Below are 27,466 nucleotides of genomic sequence, written 5' to 3' on the forward strand. Positions count from 1 at the left end.
CACTTCTTTTGCCTCTGTTGATTGCTTCCTTCTCTCCGTGGCTTTTATAGGGCAGGGTAATCTCTTCCATGTGTAGACAATCAATAAAGTGTGGAGGTGGATCAAACAAAGGCTTTACTCACCATCCTTTGGACAAGCAATTATTTCCACAGCCTTTCTTGTGGAGCAGGAGGCACAGCTGGACTCCACCCAGGAGCCTGACAGGGCTCCCACGGGACACGGGAGCCCCTCTGATGTGCATGAACTCCTCCAGCAAAACTGTCTCTGTGTCTGGTGCCCAGGACTTTCTGGAGGAACATGCTGTGTCCCAGGAGGACTGCCTTGGGGTCTTCTCCAGAAGGCTGGGTGGAGAGGACACGTTTGGGTGCTCCCCAGGAAAGGGAAGCCCACCAGCCACGACAGATCTGAGCCCTTGCTGTCTGAGTATTGCATGGTCTGACCTGGCCCTCTGCACTGAAAGGAGCTGGGTAGGAGTCTAAGGAATTGCTGTCGAGCTGTCAAATGGAGAGGGCCAGTTCAGGGCTTCAAAAGTGCTTCATTTTGGGGTTTCTTGCAGCCTGGATTCTCTGCACCACCAGCAGGAGGACAACACGACTTTATCTCCAAAGCACCTACCCCTTCCCATGGCTGTGTTAGGGAGGTCACATCTGCACAGCTCTGCTCCTCGTTCTGCTCTGCAGGAGCCCCCATTCCCTCTGCCAGCCTGGGGCTGAGCTGGCAGCTGCACAAAGTTATCTCATGAGAGGCTGCAGCTGCCTGTGCTCTGTGGTCAGAGAAGGAGTGGTGCTCCAGGGTGGAGACCCTTTCTCCGTTAATGCAGGCACAAAGAAAACATTAATAACATCCAGATTGGCAGGTATTTCAAAACAATAGAGGTTGACAGGCTTTTCTGCTGTGCCTAGGCAAATAGGTGCAGAAACAATTTCAGCTCCTCCCACGTCACAGCAACAAACAGGACCCAAGCACCTCTCCGAGTCCCCTGGAGATTGTATGGAAGGGTTTCAGGCATCCACAGGCTAGAGAATGACCACAACTCTGAATTTTCCTCCGTGGCTCAAGAAAACAGTGAATTAACTACATTAAATATGTTTTACAGGGAGATGAACAGCAAAGAGCTGGCTGGTATACATATGCAGGTGTTTTTTCTGTTTAAGCCACACATCCACTCTTCATTATTTGCCATCCATAGAGGAGGGCACTTGGTCTATATGAACCTTCTCTCCCTCCTGCAGGGAATCACTGGACCTGTGTTTGGGATTTAAGGCTGAACAAAACCATTGTCAGAATAGTTCCTGTGCTGTACATGCCACAAAAGAGTTCCTGAGCAGGGAGGACTTTATATTCAGCCAGGTGCCAGCACTTTCCTTCTTTATCTAACAAAGGGAAAGCTCAAATCAAAGCTGAGATTGCTTTGTGGAACCCATTTGTAATTTTTGAATCTGATCCAAAGGTCACTGAAGTGACTTAATGGGAACCTCTGTTGACTTCTCTGGTATCTGGACCATGTTTCTGAAGGAAAAGCTGCTGAATACACAGCAGACCTCACTCGTGAAAGCCACTGACCATCTACATGGTGGATCTACATGTCTTGTGTATGCCCAGTGTGAAGATGTGGTGGAAGCAACTGGGACGTGTTCTTCTCTTGTGAATGGAAATTCACTTTTATTGAACTTTCAGAGACAAGGGAAAAAAAAAAAAAAAAAAAAAAAAAAACAAAAAAAAAAACCAACAAGCAATGATTCCTGAAGGTGGATAGTCTTATTTTTAAAAAATTTAATACGTGAATAAATATCCCTTTTTCCTTCTTTATCCTGGTGTTACTCTCCCCAAACTCAGTTTTGTGGAGAAGCTTGGAGATCCCAGTGTGGGGAGCTGTGGTGGAGGACGAGGAGGCAGATCTTTCCTGCAGAAACACTTTATCTCACGTGGCTTGGGTGCAGTTCTACCACTGGAAACTGCCAGCACACATAACAACAGTCCCAGTGAGCCCAGGGCAGGCAGCCAAGTGTGGATAAGGACACAGAGGCACACACCACAGGTAACAAGGATGTGAGCTTCTCAGCACCACTGTAGGTTTTTCACCTGCTCTGGGACTTGTTAATGAATACTTGGCTACCACTTTGGAGATCAAAGGTTTCCTATATGAGGGTATGTAACATAATATTACTACAATGAAAAAAAATGCCCTCTCAAAGTTGTACTGAATAATCCGAGGCGGTTGGGTAAATTGCAAAAATAACTCCAAGGAAATCTGAACTCTAAAAGGCACAAAAATTTACTTGATCAATAATAATAATAATAAAAAAAAAAGATGTAGTGATTTTTTTTGCTATTAATAAGCAGGGCTTTATCTTACTTGCCATACCCAGCTCAGACAAAACTTCTTAATCTTTACTATAACACCTTGAAGAAACCCGTTGTGGCAGAAATACCTTTTCCATAATCATCAGGGTATTTATTCCAAGGTATTTATTCATCAGTGTGATCAATCTCAAAAACAGTAAATGCTCAGATATGCTGTCTGCTTCAAATAACTTGTTCATGACTCACAAGGCCAGATTGGATGTGGTTTGGAGCAACCTGAGCTAGTGGAAAATGTCCCTGTTCATGGCAGGGGGTGGAACTGGGTGAGCTTTAAGATCCCTTCCAACCCAAACCATTCCAGGATTGTGCAGATTGCACCTTCCATTTTAGAGCAAGGTCAGCAAAAGGTAGAAAAGGTCTTTGAGGGAGATTTGGCTCGAATGCACATAAAATTCTGGAGAGAAGGTCTGTTCCCATTTCCTGGAATAAGGGAAAGCACATATCTCCATGCTCTTACTTGGTGCACTTCTTCACCAACATAAATAGCTGTGCAAAAATATCTCAGGAGCAAACAATGCCAGCCCTAGCTCCTGGAGAAGCACCACCACACCTCTAGGACAGAGCCCACCTGGGAGGTGGTGTGGGCAGTTCATGGAAACACAGCTCTGTGGGGTAAAAAGTAACACTGTCAGTCCATTTGGAAATCCAGATCACACCTCAGCGTGTAGCCTGCGCTGTGTGTTTTGCCATTCTCAGGGGATTTTGGTGTCCAGAAGGCCAAAACTGAGGGCTGTGAGACTGCTGTTACCTTTTGGCTATCGTGTGATAACATCTGTAGAGGTGATATTTGATCACTTACGCAGGTTCCTCCAAGGTGTTGACAAGCTGCACGTCATGTGTTAGAAAAGCTGAGTGTTTGTTTTCCACACCAACACGTCATTCATTCTGTGCTCAGGACAGCAGCAGGGCTGCTCTGTGTGAGCCAATTAACCATGCCTGGCACCATTCCCACCTGGCACTGGGGACCTGCAGGCACTCCATGCCACTGTCGCCTTCCAGCTCAGGGTGGTCACATCCAGACTGCCATCAGGAGAGGCTGTAGGTCTGGGGTGACTCCCCAGCCATGCTGGGAAGTGCTCCCCAGGGCTCAAACACAACCCTGCCAAGGCCACTGCAAAGAGTTAGCTGAGTTCTAGTCAATTGGTATAGACTCAGGGTATGTGTGCTGCAGACACAACCATACCACCTGCTGGGAAAATCTTCCAGTATCCTTTTTTTTAGGAGTTTTATTTGTGATGCCAACTGGTGGGAAGGTTGAGGTGGTGAAATACAACAGTGTTTAATGGGATCCTTTTCACTTTAATGTGTACAAGCTTTGGCACAAGAGGAAAGCAAACAAAAAGTGACTGTTGATAAGAAGCTTCCCTGGATATTTATCCAAGTGATTTGTTTAGGTGGAGGCCTCTCCTCATTTGTTTTCTAGAATCCCGTTCTTGACCTTTATCAGCATGAGGAATTATTTTTTAATTCAAAACACCACATTCATGCTTAGTTCTGAGATAAATGTTCCATCACAGCGTTTGCCGTTGTGGTCTGTGAATCAGCTACAAACCAGGCAAATGGTGCTTCCATTTCCTGAGTGGGCACAAATAACCAAGTGGAAATCGGACATTTCGAGTTTGAGTGCTCAATTTGAAGCACATTTGCTGCTTATTCAATCTGTCATTCGTGTGAGCTTGTGCATTTAATGCACGGTTCCACACCTCCACCAGCACACAGGGCTGTGCTCTGGAAAGTCCCTGGGGAACACGATGGCCTGAACACTGCTGAGCTGGGAGCAGAAAACAAATAAATCTCCTTTAGGTGCTTTGTGTCTGCTCCTGGGCCTGAACAGGCTGGCTCTCAAATGGTGAGGGACAACAGAGGGTTGCTCTGCATGCCTGACCACATCCAGGAGCTCTGGCACTCAGAAGCCATTAGGGCAGTAATTTCTTATTGAGCAACAGGATTAGTTTATGTCTGGGCAAAATTTTTGATCTATAGTGGTAAGAGATTTTACCACCACCCTGCAGCCAGGTTCATTCATCACAGCAAGCAGAGCAGTGTCAGTCTGTGCAATAATCTATAGAGTATCCTGTATCCTGAGCATTCTGTGCAGCCAGTTCTGCATCTCATAAAGGATACACCTGACTGGGAAAAGGTACATGAAGACTACAGAGCCATGGGGCTGCTCATGTTGGAAGAGATGGCTACAACTTAATCTGGAAAAATGACAGCCAAAAAGGCTTGATAGATGCCTATGAAATCATGCCAGACATGGAGAAAGTGAACAGGGATGGCCAGTAGTCAACAGGCAATTTGTCTCATCCAGTACAAGAAGCCCAGAGCATAAAATGAAGCTAAATTTGGCAGCTCTAATAATCAGAAGCTGGTTTTCTGCTTTTTTTCCCACAAGCTGTATTTAAGCTGTGGAGTTTATTGCCACAAGATGCTGTAATCTGCTAAAAGTGTGCCTAGGTCTTAAAAAGTCTCTGGTTGTGTTCATGGAAAGAAAAAAATCCATTGAGGGTTATTAAAAGCAAGACATCGTGTCTAGGTCAGAAAACCCATAAGCAGTAAATCATTAGTAGCTAAAACAATATTCTGGGAACATGCCTCTAATTGCTGGTGTGCTTTCACAAAGTATCTGATTTCTTCTGTCACTGGGAACAGGCTACAGGTACAGGTGAAATTTGGGTATTGCCCGGCCCAGCTTTTCTGGTGGTTTTGCTGCTTTTTTTCCCCACACCACAGAAGCCATAATTCTGCTGGTTCCATGAGCCTTGTCAGCTCACCTAACAGCAGAGAAAACTGTGCAGGGTAGGGCATGAAAACAGGCTGTGGCCTTCCTCCCAGCTCTGCCAGCTGCACCAAGGAACTGTACAGCCAGATGATTTAATGTCAAAGGAATTTGCTGGGAATGAGGGAAATATTGAGGGAGGAACTCTGCTGGGCATGGCTAAAACCACTTTTGGATGCTGGTGGTGCTGTACTGGCACAGGAGATCCTTTGTGTTTGGGACTGAGAGCTTTAGCAAGGAGATGGATTCACTCAGGAAAGCCCTGACAATCAGTGTGCTGCAGGTCACCAAGGAAAGACCTGGGGGAAAACAGCTGCAGTCTTCAAAATCAGCTGACTGACTTTATTTCTGTGGATCCACAAGGCACGTCCTAAAATTGCACTTAATCTACTTCTTCTGAGGGTTTTCAAAATAGCCAGAGGCAGAAATTTCTCACATTAAACTCTTAAGCATATTTTGGTGTCCAGAATACTTCTAATAAAATACTTCTAACAAGGTATTCTTTGGGATAAATTTCCCAGTTGTTTTCTCCAGTGGACTAAGCATGGCATTAAATTACAGGGAAGCTCAACTATTATCTCATACTTTTCTTTTTTTTTTTTTTTTTATTATAGACTTTTTATCCACATGAATGATAAAGAAACTACAACAGAGTTAAATACCTTTTTTGATAACAGTGATTATATTCTTAATTACACTCAATATTAAATTGTAAAATATTTCCAGAGGAGTACAATCGTAATTCATACAGCAGGCAAAATACCAGAGGGGGAAAGGGACGAGGGAGAGGGGTGTGAGAATTTCCAGACTGCTTTTAAAAAGCACTGTGTATGGCTAACGCTGCTCTATCCGTCCGTCCATCCGTCCACCCGTCCATCCAAACGTGGTTCTGGCCCATCTGGTGAGACGTTCATTTCCTTCCATAAAACAATCACTATTCCAAAGCAAAAAGTGAACTGGCAGATGTTGTCAGTGTCTGTGGCATTGAAAGGACCAGCAGTTCCTTTCACAGCTTATCTGCACGATTCAAAAGCATTTTTTTTTTCTATCAAGCTCAATAGTCCTTCTAAAAACACAAAGACTTAAACTTTGGTACCACCAAAAAAAAAAAAAATATCAAGGACAGGCATTTTTTTTTGTTGTTTTGTGTTTACTAATAAATGGCTGCTACATTCTATTTGACATGGTTGTCCATGATACTATGAGGTCACTTGTCCTTAGGTTCAGAGGAACCTGATTTTTTTTTTTTTATTTAGATCCCCAAACACTTCCATTTCACAGTCTATATACAAGTCAGGTTTCTGACTGGGTTATAACTTATAAGGTAACAGCTGCAAAAGCTCCTGTGCTTCTGGGAATGAAAGAAAAGAAAAAGGAGAAAAAGAGAGAGAGAGAGAGAAAATGTTATCAACATTAAGCCAAAGTTTGAGACAGTCACAGAATTATGACATTTATTTCCAGCCCTTGAGAAAGGGACACACGTAGGTCACCTGCTCTAGCAGCATCCCCTGAGACTTGGACAGTGAGTGGGGCCACGTGGAAATGTTTGCAATAAAGATGAAGTGCAGACTTTGACAGCTGCAGTGTGATTAAACACGGCCAGATCTGCTGTGGGAAGGAGCACGGGGCAGCTGAGGGGCACAGGGCAGGAACTGAGGGGTTGCTCTGCAAAACAGAACGTTTCCAGCCCCCGGGAGCACTGCCTGGGCAGGGATGCGCAAACGCCTTTCCTCCCGAGGAGACTTTTCCTTCTTGGCACATCAAGGGCACGAAACTGCTTCTGGAAGGCAGCTCTCCGCCTGGCTGGCTCGGCTTGGCGGCTAAGTAACAACTAATCTCTCCAAAGCGCCGGGGCTGCCCAGAGAAATCCCCCTTTGTCTGCGGAATTGGCGCACCGCTGGGAACGGCAGCAGCGTGAGGAGCGCATTCCATCCATCCATCCATCCATCCATCCATCCATCCATCCATCCATCCATCCATCCATCCATCCATCCATCCATCCATCCTTCGCGCCTGGAATTCTGGCTGCCGGGATGCCCAGTGCCGTCCTTGCAGGAATTGGGAGGGGATGGAAGCTCGGCGATGGCAGGGAGCTGTTCCTCTCCTCCGATGCTGCCATCCTCAGGCAGGATTTTATTGCGCATCGGGGCGCCCGGGGCAGGACGTGCTGCTCCTGATCTGGGGAGGCGTGCTGTTTTATTCAGGCTGTTAATGCCGCTGAATTTGTTTTAAATCAGCGCTCGGATTGCTGCAGACTCGATCGGAAAGCGCTGGCAGTCAGTAGGAAAAGGAGCACACGAGGGCAAAAGAGACCAGCTCGGTGCTTAGAGCAATCTTATCTCAGCGGGCAGAGCTCAGGGCCACAGACAGTGGTTATCTGGTTGCTCTGTACTTACTCTACTGCTTTTATTTTAAAGAATCTGCTTCTTCTACGGCTCAGGCAAACCTCCATCGTCTCTACTATCTAGCCCTTCTCAGATGTCCCGGACTCTCCTGAACACCTCTATTTTGTGCATTACTGAGATGTCTATGTATGAGTAGCTCTCCTTTTTGTAATCCCCCTACTTCTCCTCGGGGAGTTTTTTAGTGAATCCACAAACCAGATTTTGTGGCATAACACAGTAGCAGGGCTAGCAGCTTTTGGCATCTGTCTCCAATCCCTAATCTTCCTGTTTTACCAGGAAAACAAACAAGAGAATGTCATTTAAATGTTAAGACTTCAGCACCCAAGACTGGAATCTCCCAGGCCATTGATGATGGAGGTGATGTTTCTATTAAATGAACACTTCTAGTCCTGAAGAATGTAGTGTTTGGCTTAGGAAGGCCCTGCACATGAGCAGCAGGATAATTACCTTCTGTAGGACACTGAACTACAGAACCACAGTCAGTGGGGTTCTGTGAGACTCACAGAAGATGCTGATGCCCTGCTTTTCCCTGGAACTAAAGGAGCTCTATTGAGGGCAGAAAAACCCCTCCCTACCTGAAGTGTAAACATTTTTTTGCATTCTGAATACCAAGGTATTTCCCTCCTTCCACTGAAGGTATGTTGACCTTGATTACTCTTTTCAGTGTCAGAAAAAGCACATGCTCAGGCAGTTAAAGTCATGGAATGGTTTAGGTTGAAAAGAACCTTAAAGATCCCCTCATCCTACCCTTGCCACAGGCAGGGACACCTTCCACTATCCCAGGGTGCTCAAGCCCCATGCAACCTGGCCTTGGACACTTCCAGGGATGGGGCAGCCACAGCTGCTCTGGGCACCCTGTGCCAGGGGCTCACCACCCTCAGAGGGAAGAATTTCTTCCTAACATTTAATTTAAATCTGATCTCTTTCAGTTTGAAGCCAGTTTTGCCCTTTGTCCTGTCACTGCAGGGCCCACGGGGGTCAGCTCCCAACATGAAATCCCACCCCAGTGAAGCCTCGTAATTTGTGCCACATGTGATTTATCAGCTTTAGACTGTAGCACAACAGCTGCACAGAGAGGGCTTTGGGACTAGGACCAGCCTCATCAAACAACAAAATGACCCTCTTAATTCTTGCAGTGGCTGCAAAGGAGCACAGGCAGCCAGGTCAAGTGGAATGAAGTGTCTTTTTCACAAGCTCACCTTTAGCTTTTGCTGAGGTGTGCACCGAGCTTTTCTTTCCTGATCAAGCTTGCTGCATAGGGAATCTGGAATGACACAGAAAAAGAGACACTGCTCAAGCCAAGGTTTGGCTTTAAAAAACACCCAAGCTGGAAATCCCTGTAAATTAAAGTTTTTTTTCTTTTCCTTCCTGAAAATGGGGAGGAATTGTAGGAAACAACATCTTAAATACAAATTTCAACTCATTATGAAACTGCAGGGAGGCTCAAGCTGAAATAAAATTAAAAGGGTCAGAATTAAAACAACAGATCTTAAAATTCAGTGTAAAAGATGCATTCTGATGCTTTGTTTATATCAGAGGCTGACAAAGGGTAGAGCCACTGGTGAGATCATAAAAAATCAGCTGTCTGTGACAGATCAGGCAATTCACACTGATCCCCACACAGCCAAAATACAGCAGGTTGGGAGCATGAGACCTCGCGTATTTATATCCCTGTAATTAGGAAGTTCATAATAGTTATCTCCAACTTGCACCAATCTGAAGGGAAGCCACTGAAGTGGAACAAATAATTAAAGAAAAACAGAGAACATGGGCATATTAGGGAACACAGTTATATTTAGAAACAAAGTGGGATAATGTGCCCATTGGCCACTGGGAATACATTACAGGGCTGCTCTTCTTCAGTGCTGGGCCCTTAGAATGCAACAAAACTAAATTGCTCTGAGATTTCCCCATAGCTGGGAATACAAGTGGCTACAAATTCTTTGATGATGACTTTTGGAGGGACTGCTGGAGGAATTCAGGCTGGGAGATCAAAAATTTCTGTGTCCCTGCACTCCTAGGCACTGCTGCATGCTGAGCTGACCTGCTTCTGCTGCCAAGCACTCCAGAATATGCTCACAAATAGTGTCAAATATGTTACTGCAAGCTGACAATTATGTCAGCAGAAGTCAGGATCAAGGCCTCAACCTGCACAAACAGCAGAAGGAACAGATGGGCAAATGCAGAGAGTTCAAGCAAGCTGCCCCACGCACCTAGACACAGTGAATTTGCTTCTGTCTCCACTGAGCCCCTACATGTTCCTGCACAGGGGTCAGTGGATATGGATACAAATTCCTAAAATTCTTGATTTTAAGTACATTATGCCCACAGAGGGTGTTTATGTGAATTGTGTCCAGCCAGCCCCTGGGCTGGGGCAAAGCATCGTGTCTGCAAAGACACTGAGAGTCTTACCCCTGCCTACCTTAACAAGGAAAAGAGGAGAAAAAGATCAGGATGAGAGGGAAGAGAGTGGCTTTGGAAGCTCAAGAGCTAACCCTTTCATTTATTGGGAAAGGAGGTCTATCTGGCTGAATGCAGCAGCACCAGGAAGGAGCAAGGTCTGAGGCTGAATGAAAGCAGGAGCCTTTCATAGGGGCATGCTGCTTTCCCCCTACACAGCCCTGGTTTGTGTGTGTGCACGAACCACTGATGACCAGAAAAGATCAAGACTCCAGGTGTTTTGTCTGACTGCTCTTATAATCCCCTCCCTTGACAGAAGATAATAGGTATCAGGAAGCTTGTGGCCAAATCCCCCCTCAAGAAACAAGAGCTGTCCCCTCCACCATGTCCCCAAACACAGCTGTCCTCAGGACACAGTGCTTTCAAAGGCTGTACAACTCCCTCCCAAGCTGCAGCAGGGAGTGGGGTGCAGAGAAGCTGCACTGATCACCTGTGGCCGTGGTTTGGATGCAAAAGGGAGCCACAAACAAACTGCACAAAGAAACCAGCACATTCCAGCTGGGAACTGTGGTGCCTCGCCAGCTGATTGCTGCCTCTCTCCCACTCACGAAGGCCAACTTGGGTTTGCATGGCCACAAATTATATAGGACACCTCCCAAGCTGTACTGACCTAGATAATACAACGGGGTACATTCTGTCAGAAATTAACTGTTCTTAATCCACTTCTCAGCTATATTTGGCACACCGGCGTCTTTCTAAGGTGTGTTGTTTTACCTGATCTCCTGGCAATAGATGACAGTGGGAGAGGTGGGTGCTCAACAGGGAAATGACTGCCTTCTCCATGAGTTAAATCACCTGCAATGTCATCTTCTATATCTCTTGTTGTCAGAGCATTTGATAGCTCTCATGCTGTGGTGGGATAGGATTTAGGGCTTTTCATGGCAAAACAATCCTTCTCTGTGCATCCGTGGGGGCTGCTGTGATGAGGGCAGGATCACTACTCAAAAGGGCACGGAGATGTAAAGGGTGTACAGATATAACAAAAGTGAAGGTAGTTTGGCTATAGGCAGCAAAAAACCCCCAGTTTCTCATGACCAGGTCCACATTAGTAAAAAACACAATGAGAACAGATCTGAAACTCCAAGAAAAATGCAATACGGACACTGAGTTGTTTTTCCTACAGGCTGACTCCAGTCTAGTCCTGGTACCCATTAGGAGCTGGAGCACAGTCCCGTGTGCATTCCTGGAACACATCCCCATTTATTCCACCTCAAAGGAACCCAGTCAGCAAGCCCTGAGCCTGCTCCATTACTCGAAACAAAGCACAGATAATGGATAGGATTGGGGAGTCATTTCTGAAGTTCATCTCTGATCCCTGTTATACACACTCAAAAAACTTCAGCACACCATCCTCTTTCAGAGGCTGCAACTCTGCATCCCATTTCTCGTGAGGTACACAATGATACCTCACACTGCCTTCTGTTGCCTAGGAAAAAATATTTTGCACTCATGCAGCAGCAGAGGCTGGCTTGTGGCTCCCTGAACATCCACTATTTTTGATCAGAATTTCTGCAGACTCTAAAGGAAAGGAAGCTTTCTGCTTAAATTCCTACAAGGCATCCTTTTCTTTAACATTTGAATTTACTGGAGAAATAGGCACAGCTCCATGCTATCAACCTAAGGCATATCCACAAGTTTTGCTCACCTGTGCTGAAAAAAGGGGAACAAACAAACAAAACCAAAAAAATACAAAACCAAAAAAAGACCCCAAAACAAAAAAAAAAACAAAAACAAAAACAACCAAAAAAACCAAAGCAATACAAAACAAAACAAAAAAAACCCCAAAACCAAAAAACCAAACAAACAAAAAAACAAACCCACAAAAAAACCCAAACCAAAACAAAACAAACCCCACAAAAACAAACAAACAAATAAAAAAACCACCCCAAAAAAGCCCCCTAAACCAAACCAAACCAAAACCAACCAAACAAAAACCCACAAAACCACAAACCAACAGCAGGAAATAAAACTCTGGTGAAAACAGATCACTTTCCTGTACACAATCAGGGATGAGCTTTTTGAGGACACAGGACACAGCGTTCCAGTGATGTTATTTTACCTGTCATTATGTGTGTGCCTGCGAGCAGGCACTTCAGCACAAGATGCCACTCAAGAAATCCGAGAGCCATTCTGCTAGAAAACTGTTTGTATTCTCGCCAAGGTCAATCATCTGAACTGCACCACTTCAGGCCGAGCACAGAAATCACAAATGGCACTGAAGCACTGCCATTTCCCATTTCCTGGTTTTGAGAGTGGAGACAGGCACGTGGAGACCGAGATCTCTGCACACAGAAATGTGGGTGCTTCTTGTTTGGATAATGAATACATTAGTTGCACAAAAGCACCAGCTTTCCATAAACAATGTAAACTAGGAATAAAAACTACTCATGGTCCTCTGAATTACAGTGTGACCCAGAGGAACAAGCTCTCATGCCTCTGAAGATTCACCAGCATTAACCACATGGTAGATTTTTTTTTTGCCTTTTAAATGTTCCTTGTCAAGCTTTAAGGATCAAGGTGAAAGATGATGCAGAGATGGAAATCAGTTTTGCAGAGGGATAGCTCCTGATTTATTTTATTGCCCGACTCTGAAAAACAGATTTGATTTAAAAGAGCATTGAGAGCAGAAAGCCATAAAACACAGAGGAGTTCCAGATGGATCCAGTTCTGAGCTCTGATTATTATCAGCCCAAAGTGAGGCTGGTAAGGAGGAATTCACTTCATGGGAGCGTAACCTAATTAAAATATCCCAAACAATACCAAACCATCATTTTTCACCTAATCTGGAAAGGCCTGCCTGAGTGTTTCACATTTCTAACACACCTCGAAAACTGGCCACCTTTTACCTCAATGTAAAATTAGTGGGATCGATTATCACCTGATGATCTCAGCCTCAATGGGTGATGAACACCACCTGAGCTTTTCCTGACGGACAGGTCACCACAGTCCATCAGGTCAGTGTTGGTTACTGTCCATGAGGTCAGTGCTTCCTGAGAACCCACAAACTACTTGAAAGGCACCTCTGAGAGAAAATTAAGAAAAGCTCCTCATTTGGCAGCAGGCTTGTATTTCCTGCTTGGTGTTCTGCTTCCCTGTGGCCATGTTTGAGAGGGGTTCATGAAAACATTAAAGGATGAAAATCATCAGGCTGGCAATGCTGCTTTTGATCTTTTTCTCTCACCAGGCAGCTAGGAAGAAAGTTCATGCTTTTAAAATTTTGTTCCACTAACACAGTTGCTCAGAAGACAATATTAGACAGATGCAGAGTCTCAGGCAGGAGGTGACTTGATATTTGCTTGCTGTGCTGAGCTGTCCAAATGAGTTCCAGTCTCATTGACAGAAAACAAAAACTCTAAAAGCAGGTGAGCTCTTCTAAGGCTGTATCATTTGTGTCATGTCAGAATTCCCCCATCCTGCTGGGCTGCAGTTCCTCCTCACTGGCCCTTACCTGTACACCTCAGTAACAAAAGCCAGATGATCCTCAGAATCTTTTAGGTTCAAAAAGTCTCTAATATCATTTAGTCCAACCATTCCCCCAGCAGCAACCCGTGCCACCAAGTGTCCAGCTCACCACTAACATCCTCAAGAGCCACATCCACACAGCCTTTAAACCCCTCCAGGGATGGGGACTCCACCTCTGCCCTGAACAGCTGATCTCAGTGCTTGACAGTGAAGAAATTTTCACTAATATCCAGTTTAAACCTCCCCTGGCACAACAGGATCCACAAGCAAAATCCATATTTTATATGTGATCTCCATGTACACGTGCTGCACTCAGCCAATTTGGGACACGGCTCTTTGCAAGAGGAGGAAGACAAAAATGTATTCGGAGGGTCTAAGATCCATTTTCTTGTTAAATATGATGATTGCTTATTTCTTAGCACTCCGCCAAGAACCTGGCACAAACAGGTTGCAAAAAACTTCCTGGCAGCTGCTTCAGACACTCTGAAAACTCGGAAAAGTGAATCACACGAAGTTCCACCTGGACATCAGGAAGAACTTCCTTACTGGAACAGTCTGCATGGAGAGGTTGTGATGACTTCCTCACTGGAGGTGTTCAAAACCTGCCTGGAAAACTGTTCTGAACAATGTGCTCTGGGGGACTCTACTCGAGCAGGGAGGATGGACTAGATGACCTCCAGTGGCCACTCGCAGCCTTACTCATTCTGCAATTCTCATCAAAACTAATGGCCACACAACATCCCTCTGCTCCAGCAACCCGCTAAGCCAGGCTGCCTGCAAAGAACCCAACACCCACCAGCGAAGATATAAAAGAACAGGACCCACGCCGTCTCCCCAGTGACCTGAGCCTTACTCCCGGCTTTCAGCAAGCCATGAAACATTATTATTTTTCAATTCCAGCGCGGGCAGAGCAGCAGCAGCAGCAATGGGGGCCGCAGATTAAATTAAAGCCCGGCTTTAACCGGGGCTTTGAGCTGCAGTGGCGGCCGGCGGCCGGCAGAGGGAGCCCGCGGTCCGCGCTGCGGCGGATCGCTCCCAAAACTGGGAAGAATCTCCCCAAAATAAGGGAACAAAAAGCGTCATGGCCAAAATCACCACCGCCCGCTCACAGGGAGAGAGCTTCGCCTCAGGCTGCAGCGGGTCGCTAGAAAGTTTTGGCGGTCGAAAGTTTTCAAATGTAAGCGTATTTGGTTGATTTTTTTTTCCCCTGATTACGTTCAGCTTGTATTCCAAGACATTTCCGAAAGAGCAAACGCGCTGGGTCAGTTCATTTTAAAGTCTGATTACTCAGTTCAGGGTTGAGTGAAACGATCGTTCTGGCAAAACCTGCTCCTGCTACCCACAGTTACAGGGGATCAGGGAATCACAGAATCATTTTGGTTGGAAAAGCCCTCCAAGATACTCAGATCCAACCATTTCCCCCGCACTGCCCAGCCCACACTGAGCCATGTCCCCAGTTGCCACATCCATGCGGCTCTGAAATTTTTCCAGGGATATTCAGGATAGACTAATTTAAGTCGTATACCTTCAGCATATCTATCATTCAGAGAAGAGCCAAAAAGCCCCCTGACTCTAGGCATCTATATTGTTGTAAGATCATTTTTAAAAGCAGTTAAGCCAAGTTCTTTGGCTAGTTACATCAGTAAATTTTGAGTTTAGTATTAAAAAGGCACGCACCAATGAAGGTCTAAATAAAATTACGATTTCAGTATATATGAAATGCTTCTGCTTTTCTCTTTGTACTTCTATGTTAGTAAGAAAATTAGGTTAAAGCCCTGTTAAAGTAGTAGTGCAGAATCCCAGGTATAAAAAAATAAAAATAGCCTAACTGCCCCAGTTGAAAACAAAATAACAACAGCAAACAAAAAATTCAAAAGCAGCCACTTTTTTGTGTATTCTGCACCAATTCATCCATGCAATAACCCTGGAAGGCTGAAGTAGTTATATCATTACCACATTCAGTTCATTAATCTTAATTCTAGATGTAAACATACAAGATATATTCCCAGGAATGAATTAAAGCAACTGCTGGGATTATCATCTCAAAAGTGCTGACTCCATTTCAGTTATCAGCCAAGACATCTCTGAAGATTTCTGCACCCATCTTAGGAAAATACACTTGTTATTTGCATCAGTCTCTCAGTTTTTCATACAAACATCTTTTTATCAGTCTCACTGATCATGACTTGGCCCAAAAATATAAGCACGAAGACTTACTGGTCATTCTATTAGTAATAATTAAACATTTCTATTAGTAATATTTAAACATTTCTATTAGTAATATTTAAACTCAGGCATCTGCAGTGAGTGAAGAGGTCCTAAGCTGTTGGTGCAGCACATTAAATGTTGAAACTATTCTGAATGTACAAAACTGAAGTATATTCAGACAGCTCTGATTAAGTAACTATTAGTCTGTCCATAGCACACATCAGTAAGTGAAAACGGGATTAATTAATTGATCATATTTCTTTTCCTGCCCAAGAAAATCAGGGAAACCATCACATGTGTCTTGCTGGGGGTCTGGGATATCCAATTCCAGAAACAACTCCACGACTGGACCACAAGGTAAAAGGTAGAGGGGATCCATTGTTTCTCTGGGTGGCAGAGTTAGTTAGCTCCAAGCTCAGCTGACACAAGAGGTAAGGAGTGGGGTGGCCCCTATCAACTTTGTGCTTAGAAGTGCTTTGCAGCAAGAAATCCAACTGGTCACCTCCCTCAAGTCCAAAGCAGCAGGGAAACTGCTTTTCAGGATGGCATCCTAATTACAATTTTCTGTGACAGCAAAATTCACAGGTCAAGTCAAACTTCCTGCCTGGCATTGGGACACAAAGGGGGACACAGTAACTACTGGGCACATTAAAAGAGCTGCAAAAAAAAAAACAAACCCCAAAAAACCCCCCACCACACAGAGATGCTCTGGACTCGAGTTTCCTCCACAAACCACCTCTTCCAAACACCCTCCATCTCTCATTGAAATCTCTGAAGTCAGCAGGAATGGGGCACGTGGATGTTCAGCAGCTCTAAAAATAAGGCCAGTCCTAAATGTTTCCAAACATCTGAGCACAAGTTTGACAGTCCTGGCCTTCAGCTTTACTTTTATGTCCTAACCCATCAGTTAGAAAATGACAGTACCAAGAGGCTGGGCAATGCCTTTTCTCTGCACCAGGGCCTCATGACAAGCAGAAGGAAAATTTAAATGGGGGAGCACAGGGCTGATTCAGGGAAGTGGGGATATTTGCCAAACCTGCCTCAAAAACAAAACCCTGCTGAGCAATGTCAAAGTGATCACCAGAGAAAGCACCAGCAAAAGCAAGCTGTAGCTGACAGCCTCACCATGCCCTGCTCTTGAAACCATACTAAGCACTATGTAAGAGTGGAACAGCTTTCCACGCTCCAGCCCCTTTGCTTGCTCAGGATTAAGAACGTCAACTTTTCAAAACAACACAGTTGAATGTGATGATCTAGAGCTACACTAGCACACAGGCAAAATCCCTCTTGGTTTTAAAATAACAAGCAAGAGACCCAACAGTAACGTGTGCCTGCACTGAACTGTGTTTTTGGCAACTTGATCCTTTACTGCTGAGTTAAGCACTTCTTCTAGTGTCTGAAATGAGAAAAAAACACATCCTAAGCTTTATTTTCTGGTGAGAAGCAGGGATTGAGCAGATTCCCTACTGAGGGCTGAAATGCACCTCTTGGCAACTCACACGAGGTAGAAACATTTAACTGCTCAAGGTTTACTGATTCAGTCCTCCCTCCTCCTCTCTGCAGAAGCACCTCTCCGTGCAGAGTCAACACATTTTGTTCAGTTGAAACATGAAGACCCATCTGGTTACTGTATGAAAGTAAATCTCCAGGTAATTAGGCTCCAAACCAGCTGAGAAAACTGCATGTTTACCTCTTGCTAAATATAAGGCAATAGGAGCTCGGTAATGGTGCATCTGCATGGCTCACAAAGGAAAAATTTGAGGTGTGCACTTAAAAAAACACAAAGCAGCAGCTCAAGACATTCTTTAGCAGAGAAAGTAAACTTACAATTTGTAGCTGCTGCACCATTTCTTCTCTGTATGCCAGTTCCCGCTTCATCTGATCTTGGAAATTATCTGTAGGAGAGGGGGGAACAAAATTAGTAGGTGCACTAATGAAAACAGAGACCGCACGACAGAATTGACATAAATCAAGCTAATTCAAACCCAGTCACTACTGAGGAACCACAAAGCATTACAAAAGTCCTTCACTCAATTAAAACATCTGTCTAATAGGAGACACCCCTGACCACAGAAAAAATGTGGAAAAATTAGATTTCACTACTTCCTCCATCAGAAAATGTAGGATGCTACGTTTGTGCTGCTAGCATTTATTCCCAGATATTTTCCTGCAGGGGCAAAGCTCTGCAGTCATTAGTCAAACTTTTGCAGAGAAGAGAAGAGCAAAAACCTGCTCTGCTTTGCTTTGGCATAAATCTTTTGACATCAACAGCGATGTCCAACATGTGAGAGGAGAAAGTGTTCAAGGATGCAGGGTTTGATTTGTGGTTTGTAGCATTGTGCTGACGACTTTGAACAAAACCGAAGCCCCATAAGGAGTGACGTAGAATTTGGGAGTGAAAAAAGTCTTTGAAAGAGAGATCCTGGGCAGCTGGGTTACAGCACAGGCCAGCCTTCCTGCTCCAGTAGATGCTCCTTCCCTGATTTTTCCTCCTAAATAACCATATCAGGCAAAAACTTCATTTGTCAGAAGATTAACCGATGCTCTGTGTGTGCATAACATTCGTGTTTGTGGGTGAGAAAAAGACAAATATAAACAAAACTATTGACAAGAACCAAGAAACTCTAAGAGCAGCCTGATGGAGGTCAGGGTGCAAGGATGGGCTGTTAAACGGAAAAGGAAAGAAAACCCATCCCAACCACTATAACTTTGATTCAAGTAACAAGCCTGTCTTGGATGAAAGAAGAAGGGGGCAGAGTTCTGTCCCCCTCTCAAAATAATAACTTTGTCCTCTCTGAATGACGAGCTAAAGTTGTTATTTAAAAGGAAAGGAGGCAGGAAAAGAGCAATGAAATGGGAAAGAGTGAGAAATTTTAGCAAGCTGAAACCCTCAGGACAACCACATTGAAAAGGACATGGTGGCATTATCTCAATGAAGTTCTTCAGATTTCCAGTGAATTCTCACAAAACTTTTAAGCCTATTTCCTCTAGTCCGACTTGATCAGAAAAATAAGAAAAAAAAAAAAAAAAAAAAAAAAAAAAAAAAAAGAAAATTTAGAATTCTTTTTTTCCTAGCCCCCTCCAAAAAAACCATGCAGCATAAAAAGGTAACTGCCTCCTGTCCTGGTCACTAAAGGCTGATATTTACAACTGAGGCCCTCCGGCTTCACTCTGAGTAGGTTTTAAGGAGAAATTTTCCTTTTTTTCCCTCAGCATTTCCTTTCCAGCTGCATCTTCATGAGCTCATCACCTCTCCAAACAAACAGCTCAGGGATCTTGCTCTGCCCTGCACGGAAAATGTCCAAGCTCACAGTGGAAATGGGGTGTTAATGGAAGGGACAGCGATTTTTATTTTTTTTTTTTTCGGCGGCATTTATCCGAGCCCAAACGCTCACAGACAAAGCCATAAGCAGTACCCAGGAGAAAAGATATGAATATTTAAATAGCTTTCTTAACACAAAATTAAATACTTTAAGTACCCAGACTGCACCTCCGCCATTTTATTGCCACATTGTTTAAAATGCAGACGGACAGAACCGAGAGCAGCCAACACAGAGGGTAAAACCCAGGACTCCAGGAGAACATGCTGTCACCATGCAGGGATACTTGTATTTTTATCAGGGCAGCAAAAACTTTGATTTTCTTCAGGTGACCTGAGTTTTTTTGGGTTTTTTTGGTTGGTTTTTTTTTTTTTTTTTTTTTTGGTTTGGTTTTTTGGTTTGTTTGCCCCTTTTTTTTTTTTTTTTTTTTTTTTTTTTTTTTTTTTTTTTTTTTTTTAATTCAAGTGATTTCTCCATTGAGACACCGCAAAGGCAAAGGAAAGTATCATCTGCAGCTTTCAAGCACAACAGCAATGTGAAAAAATACAGCAGAAGACAAGGTCTTGCTGTTCTATAAATTATCACAGCCTGTGTTTCAAGCAGGTACAAGAAGCCACAGAGAAGACTGCAGCATAACACTGCGAACAGAGCTTGCAAATAAGATCTGTTCTCATTTAACAGTGATTTAAATGAGAGGAGAACTCTGAAACCAAACACCATTTACTGTTGTGAGTAGTGCCTTGATGCTATGAAGGCATAACACCCCAAATAAGTTCCAAGTGGAGGACCCAAAAAGAGGCGACTCTAGAGTTAACTGCAGCTAACCTGACAAGCATTTTTCAGAGAGAAACAGCATTGCCTTCCACATGTCACATGTTGCCTCCCAGCTGAAACAGGCATGAGTTTTCAATACAATTTAAATTTTACCTCAACTTTGCTCTAGTTGGGTCTCCAAAGACTTCTCTCCCTGGCTCCTCTCTGCCCAAGACACCAATATCATTCCAATACCCAACCTAAAGCAACAGCCCTGTCCAGCAGCAAGTGCCTGGAACAGCCCCTCTTCTCTTGTGCTAGAACATGCACTAGAGGACAAAACACTCTTAACATGGGTTTACACTAATTTGCTTTACAGAGACCCTTTTTTCTTGCTTTATTATGTGCGGAGGAGGGGTGGGTTTTTTGGTAAATCTAAATCTGTAAATAGGCTTTACGGTCACTTGTAGGTATGGTTTATAGCACATTATCTGTTTTCTATTTTAATCCTGAAGAAAATTGACCACTACTTTGTGGTACATTGAAACCACATATTTTTCAAGCCAGCATACAGCAGTCACCACTTCCTTGGTTGGCCGTACTTGTTCTTTTCTTTTATTTGAATTGTATTTCATGTGGTTTAATTGCAGTGTTTATTTACACGGCAAAGACAGAGCATTAATTTTACTGTAGAAGAACAAAAGGATGAATAAGAGACTTGAATGGCAAAAGTCCAAGATGCCATTTTGCCAATACCACACAGCAGCATTTTAATCTCCACGAGTTATTTGAAAATTACCTCACTCCCAAACCCGGGTAATGACTGGATTTATTCTGAAGGATGAGGTTATGCTCCTTTCATTAATATCTGTATCCTGTCAAGTGACTCTTCTTTATTTATGGAGCTGTCTACATATTTCAATATTTGGGCTAAAGATGGAGTCATTCCCAGAGTCCTCACACTTCCTTGCTTCCCTGAACTCGCCTACCTGCTGCTACAGAAAGAGGGCAAGCATATTTTCCTTAAACAGAAGGAAAATTCTGTCTGTGTTCCCACCTTTTCTGGTGGGATCATCCAGATCTAGGTGGGATTTCTTTTGGAAGAAGCTTTCCGCCATTGTTCCAGTGTCATTTGAGATATTCCAGCCGAGGGGCGATTTTCCCACATCCCTGTAGGATCAGCCCAGCCTTCTGGCAGCTTCACAAAAATCCAAAGTGCCCATTTTGTTTTATCTGAGATGTGCCCAGCACGTTCCATCACCCTGGGCAGCAGCACCCTGGCTCAGCCATCTTAAATGGCCTCTATCAATGGCAAAAGTCCAAACAGGAATTTCTACTCCTTAAGAAGGCCAGATCAATTCTCCAGCATCAGCTGGAACCTCCTGAAAATGAGTATTAGGAACCTCCTGAAAATGAGGATTAAGTATCTTGTCTTCAAAAGCCCCTGAGGTGTTGGCCAAGACACCAACCTCACCCATGAGGGCACAGATGTGTTTCTGTCTACTCACTGTATTCAACACCATCAAAAATAGTAGAATGCACGCCAAAACAAACATCCAGCTTTGTCTTTTCCATACAAAAGACCTGCCTGGGCAGCTGCAAAGCCACAGCAGAAGTGTCACTGTAGAATCACTGAATGGTTGGGGTTGGAAGGGACCTTAAAAATCTCCTCATTCCAACCCCTGGGACACCTCCCACTATCCCAACTTGTTCCAAGCCCTGACCAACCTGGCCTGAGCAGAACTAAGCCCAGGATCATAGCACCACAACTGAGAAACTCTCTCATTTTATCAGCCTGGTAACAACCAACCACATACACGCACAACACCAAAACCACAGATTTTGTGTCTTACTGAAGACTGGGAAAGACGCATTTCCTTTCAACACCTGGAATTCCTGCTCCAGTCTCCTCCGCAGGTCGATCTGCTCAAACAGAACCTTCTGGAGTTCCTCTAACAAAGAGGAAAAGTGGTTTTGATAATCTGTATAAATAATTCTTGAAAGAACAGTTGCAGAGCAATTCATTACTCTAAGACAAAATATTTTAGCGCTTATTAAAAAAAAAAAAAGAGTGTTGCATAGACCTACCATAGATTTTGTGCAGAAAGCCATGAATATAAATCAATGTAATATATTATTTTAAAGTATTATATTACAGTGTCATGTATTGATTGATATATATGCATTAATCTCAATTATATCCACCCAAAGGTCCATATATTATTCATATGTTACTTGACAAGCTTAAAATATGGTGCAGAACAAAAGTGCCCCCTATTATCCTCATATTCTATTAAAACAAAGAGCAGTTTTATAATGTAAGAGGCCCTTATTTATTTTACCTTTCCCCATATTTTCGACATCCTTCTTCAGAGAATGAGGTGAATTGGTTTCTTGTGTGTGTTCTCCTTAAAAAAGAGAAAGAAAAAAAGTTATTGATTTACTGATAGTGCTTTTTGTGAGTGTTGTCCTTTACTAGGCATCAGCTTCAGCGAATCTGGAGAGGAAAAAAAAAAGGACAAAAACAGAAAGAGTAAGATCAAGCTTTATCTACAAATTTCTGGGTGCACAGCACAAATATTTGTGAATTCATATTTTCTCTAGTTCAATGAAGTATCTGCCTAGAGCATGGGCCCTTGCAGACAACAGCTGATGTCTCTTTGATACTCTTTTTGCTGAACTGATTCCTCCTTTGCCTCTAACCCCTCTCGAAGATACTCTTATCAGAGAATAACTGGGAGCAGGCAGAGAAAAGGGAAGATCTTTCTCTACAGTCTCATCTCCTCTCCATGGGAAACCCGTGCTCCCCATCTGGGCAGGACGCTGTTCCAAAATCCACAGGAAAAATGCCTTTTTGCCTTCAGCTTCATCATCTTCCAGAGCTCCGTGGCATGGGTGTGTTGCAACTGGATATAATTTATTCCCAGCTGAGATAAAATTGACATTAGTGGTATTTGCATCTAAAGGACACAGCTCTGGGGTCAGCCAGTTGAGGGGCTCCTGTCTTAGGTTCCTCACATCAACTTTTAACCATATTATAGCACAGAATTTTCTATGTAACAGAATTTGGCTACTTCCAGACGCATGCTACTTCCTTCAGTCTTTTTTTTTTGTCCTACAAATTGAATTAAATTTAAAAATAATAAAAAAATCACAAGTTGTGAAGTTCACCTGAATGACAGTTTGACTTAAGAACTGAACCTTCTGACAAAACGTGTTACTTTTATTATCCTCTTCAACTGCAAAATTTTTCCTGTGGCTCCTATGAATCGCTTCTATAAAAGCTATGAAAACCTTTTTCTTAAAGAATAAAATACTACTTTAGCTGAAATTGAAGGGAGATTTTCTGTTATTTACAGCTGAAGTAGAAATGGACTCTCAATAATTAAAAAAATGTTTGGTAAATAACCAATTATTGAACTAATTGGATTAAGTCTTGTTTTAGTCCTGCCACTAAATACACATCATTAACTCTACTGATAAGTAATCACAAGAGACATATATATAAATATATTCATGTGTTTATGTAGTTGGAAGAGAGGATCACGGAAAAAATATGTTGGGTTTTGATGTTTCATTTGGTTTTGCTTTTTTCTTTTTTAAATAAAAAGCCATAGCACTGAATAGGTCATCGGGCAACATACAACAGTTACTTTAAAAATTATTGTGTCATCACAATAGGTTAATTTTAAAGTGGAATTGGAAAGTCCTGTGATAGATGCAGTCAGAAATCTTTTTGTAAAACATTTGTTTCTGTTTTTAAAAATCGATGCAATCCTATATCCAGTAAACCTTGAAGTTTTAGCGTATGAAACCTATCCAACAGCTCTGCATTTTAGCATCTCCTCTCTCATTATTCCTTAAAAAAAAGCTGAAAAGCAACCACTCATTCAGGCACACACATTTACACAACTGGTATCTGGTGCCAGCAATTCCATTTTAAAAACTTGTTTATGTAACGTGGTGATTTAAGAAAAAATCTTTTTTGTGGGCTATCTGGTGAAAACGAAGTATTTTCTGCAGGTAAGTTGTCTCACCACAGTAGAAGATATATAGCGGGCTTAAAAATAATTCACCTTTTGGGCAGTGGTTTGAGGAGTTTCCACAACGTAAAATGGGTTTGGTTTTTTTTTACGCTAGCGTTAATGCTTTTTTAAATTGTATGGCCAGCACAAAAAAAAAAAAAAAAAAAAAAATTGTCAGATAAATTCGGGTACACTAAATCAAAAGGGAACAATTTAAGTGCAGGGAGGGTGAATTCACTGAATTACAAATACTAGCATATTCCCAGTCCATTTCTCCCATCGAGGCGTCCTTTTCTGTGTGTTTAATGCACAATTTTGAGGGGTAACAGGCTCAGAGACAGAAGGCAGCTGGATTTTTGAATCCAGAAGGAAGGAGAAGGGGAAGAGACTGAAGTATGGTGACGATGCAGCTCTTTCTGACTTGCTTGGTTGAGCTCCCAGGGCTGTACAGTTGGAGGCTGCTGGCTCACTGGGACAGAAAGAACTGCATCAAAATGAAGGCAAGGGCATGCAGCATGAAGAATAACTTCCCCAGCATCTGCAGCCTCCCTACTAAGCCACTGAAAAGGCCCATTAGAAAATCCTCCATGCTTGCACCTGAAATAAGTAAAGAATGGGGGTGGGAAAATGGAGGTATTTACAGGCCAAAGACAGGAGGTACAGTTTTAAAGAATAATTGCATTTCCAAACTGCTTTCTGACATTAAAAAAAAAAAAAAATCTCTACATTATTATTGTTAACAGCAGTAATAATCAGATGGATTTCACCTTTCTTGTCCCCCTGAAAATGATAATCAAGGGCCTGCTCTTCTCCATTTTTCCATACTTCCCAGAGGCCTCATCACGCGTTGTGTACTGTTCCACCTTAATTGAAAGGGAGGAGGTATTGAATATTTAACCAGCTTCCCTTCTCTTAAATGTTAATTAAAAGCTAAATAGGTGTTTAAAAACAAACAAACAGAAAGCCCAAAGAATTTTAATCAGTCTAAGAAAAAATCACTTCCCCTCCTAATAGCTCCACCATAACTCTCCTGGGCCTTGTCAGCACACAAACTTACAGCGTTTAGAGCAGCAGGACTGAAAGCTGTGCTACCCCTCTATATGGACATGGAGATTTCCATTAGGAAAAGCTACCTCAGTTTGTTCAGCGAAATCAAATTGTGCCTCCCCTTCTTTTGGATTAGGAGAAAAGAAAGTGAAATATTTGCAGGCCACTTAAACCGCCTCAGGGAAAGGTTTGGGTGCCCCTGTCCCTCCCCTGAGCTCAGATGCACAGACACTGCTTTCCAGGAATAAAGGCACAAATGTCTTTCTTAACCTGGAGTGTGGACTCCCACCCATGAAGGGCACCTCAAAATTGCTCAGAAATTGGCACTGTGGAAAAACAGAGGTCCCAGGGTTGGACGCTGGCACAACCTCAGCTCTCGCCGCGCTGCCATTTTATCAGCTCTGCAGCCACTGGAGCGCTTAAGAACTGAATTTATAACATCTGAATTTTTAACATTTCTGTACCTATCCTCCTCAAAATAAATGCACTTTTCCTACACTGTAATAAAAAAAAAAAAATAAAAAGGGACAGACATAGCCAGGTTACCCCTTCACGCTCTGTCGCCTCCTTCAATCCTTCCCCAGGAAGCTCTCAGAACACTTTCCGAAAAGCAGCTAAAAAAAATTCCACACTGTCTCAGAAAACTCAGATACCTCAAGGTGCTGATTTGTCCAGCACAGAGCATGGATGATCTGGCAACCTAATTCCATTCTCCTGGCTCTACGCCCTGTGTCTGGTCCCAAACTTGTGCTCTCCACAGCCCTGACCACAGCTGAGGTTTCACACCACATCACATAGAATCATCTCCTCATTCTCTATGTTCACCTCATCCCTGTTGTTCCTCAACAACCAGTGTGCTTGGCAGAGCCCACCACGTCTGCCAAAAGCTCTACACCTCACCCCTGACACTGTGAAGCTCCTGGTCCATCATTGTTAAACAACCATTAGCATCTTCAGCTGGAGAGAAGTTCTGTCTGCAGACACAAAGACCACAGAAAAAAGTTGCTGGTGTCTTCTGGATATAAATATATATAGTTATATACATTTATATCCATTAAAAAAGATATAGGCAGATGTGAACCACCAGACTTTCAGCGCTCCAGAGGCTCCTTCTGCATCTGAAATTAATGACTCGCTCTAAGACACGCGGAGTTCTTGAGTATGTCCTGAAGAAATTCTAAACTTACTGAAAATATTCATGCATCCTGCATATTCATGCCACTTTTGGGGGGAAATAATCAATATGGTATTCAGGACTTGGCAAAAGATGCCTACTTTAGGAAACTCAATAAGCCTTTTTTTAAGGGTTTTTGTGTAGCAGGGCTGATAAATGTCTTAAAAAATCTGGAGTTTCAAACGGCAGTTTGCCCCCAAAAGTGATTTAAATTTAAAACAAACTAGTTCTTTTTTATGCCCAGATAAATCTTCGTTTCTAACATCCATTTAAAGTTTAAAACATGAACATCTGATTAAAAAACATCCGCACTGAAGTACTAACAGATAGAGAGGAAAAAGAGTTTCAGGATTTCAAACTAAACACTCAAAACCCCACGCGTGACCAAGATAAAATACTAAAATGTTTTAAATAAATAAGGAATCTGGTGGCTTTTGGCCTGAACCTTATCCACACATCTGAGAACTATTTCATAATTTTATTTTAGAAGCACAAAAGCCAGGAAATTTCAAATTCTTGGTTTGTTTTAAATGGATGTTAACATGCTCACTGAAAGAACATATTAAAGAGGTTCCGAAAGACGAGGTTTTAAAAACTGAGCAAAATACACTTCATATGAAGAAACTGAAAAAAAAAAAAATTCAACAACAACCCACCTTTCTTTAATGATTAAAACATAGTTCAGGGGACCCTTAGTAATAACAGATGAGAAATAATAGAAATAAGTGAAATAAGAGCAGTAAGAGAAATAAGTGAAATAAGAAAAATAGGATAGATAAGGATGCAGTCCTACAGTCAGTCTACAGATTTGTCTGTTGTGCAGATCCATGTATTTGTTCACAATCTTATCTATTAATATGCAGTGCTGGATCCCACATCTGAAACTTCATCTTGTCAACTTTAACCTTCTTTGGGTTTTTCTTTTTCGCAAAAGCCCTCTATAATAAAATTGAAAGTCATTTAACTTCTGTATGCAATGCTTTCAACTTACCCTAGTTAAGACTACAGAACCATCCAGTCTACTGTATAATGAAAGCGGGGCAGTTTTCAACCTTCTATAAAGTATTTTAAATCTACAGCAATTGCAGTATTTGCAGAGTTGCTCTGAAAATATATTTAAGAGCAAATAAAGGAAACCCAGCTCACCATTTCCAGCCTGGATTTTCCTGAAACTGCCCGACAGAGCGTCTTTTACAGATCAAAAAACAAAATCGGGGAAATTGCAGCAAGATTTGAGAAGTTGTTATTAACTCCGAGTTTTAGGGCTCCCCTTTCTCATGAAAACTGGTGAATAATTAGACTGATCGAGGAACAGCTTGCAGAACTCCACTTCTCTTTAAGAAGCACGCAGCCTTGCAATGTTCTCCTACCCTTCAACTCCCACCGATGAAGGAGGGTCGGGGTGGCAAACCAAGGAAAATAGACCAGTTACATAAGTTAGTCACAGTTACCTCTCAAAACTGCCGTGG

At 42.9% G+C, this 27,466-nt stretch overlaps 1 protein-coding gene across 1 annotated transcript in view; it reads right to left on the minus strand.

The window, feature by feature from the left end:
* Positions 1-6,412: 6,412 nt before the first annotated feature.
* The window catches only part of SKOR2 (SKI family transcriptional corepressor 2), a 26,619-nt gene continuing 5,565 nt past the window's right edge, over positions 6,413-27,466 (minus strand). Inside the window, 5 exon segments of the mRNA XM_066338481.1 lie at positions 6,413-6,494; positions 8,748-8,812; positions 17,506-17,573; positions 21,605-21,703; positions 22,094-22,159. Of these exon segments, the coding sequence (XP_066194578.1) occupies positions 8,750-8,812; positions 17,506-17,573; positions 21,605-21,703; positions 22,094-22,159 (296 nt within the window). The 3' untranslated portion in view covers positions 6,413-6,494; positions 8,748-8,749.

This window comes from Sylvia atricapilla, chromosome Z, assembly GCF_009819655.1.
Source record: "Sylvia atricapilla isolate bSylAtr1 chromosome Z, bSylAtr1.pri, whole genome shotgun sequence".
Classification (NCBI taxonomy): domain Eukaryota; kingdom Metazoa; phylum Chordata; class Aves; order Passeriformes; family Sylviidae; genus Sylvia; species Sylvia atricapilla.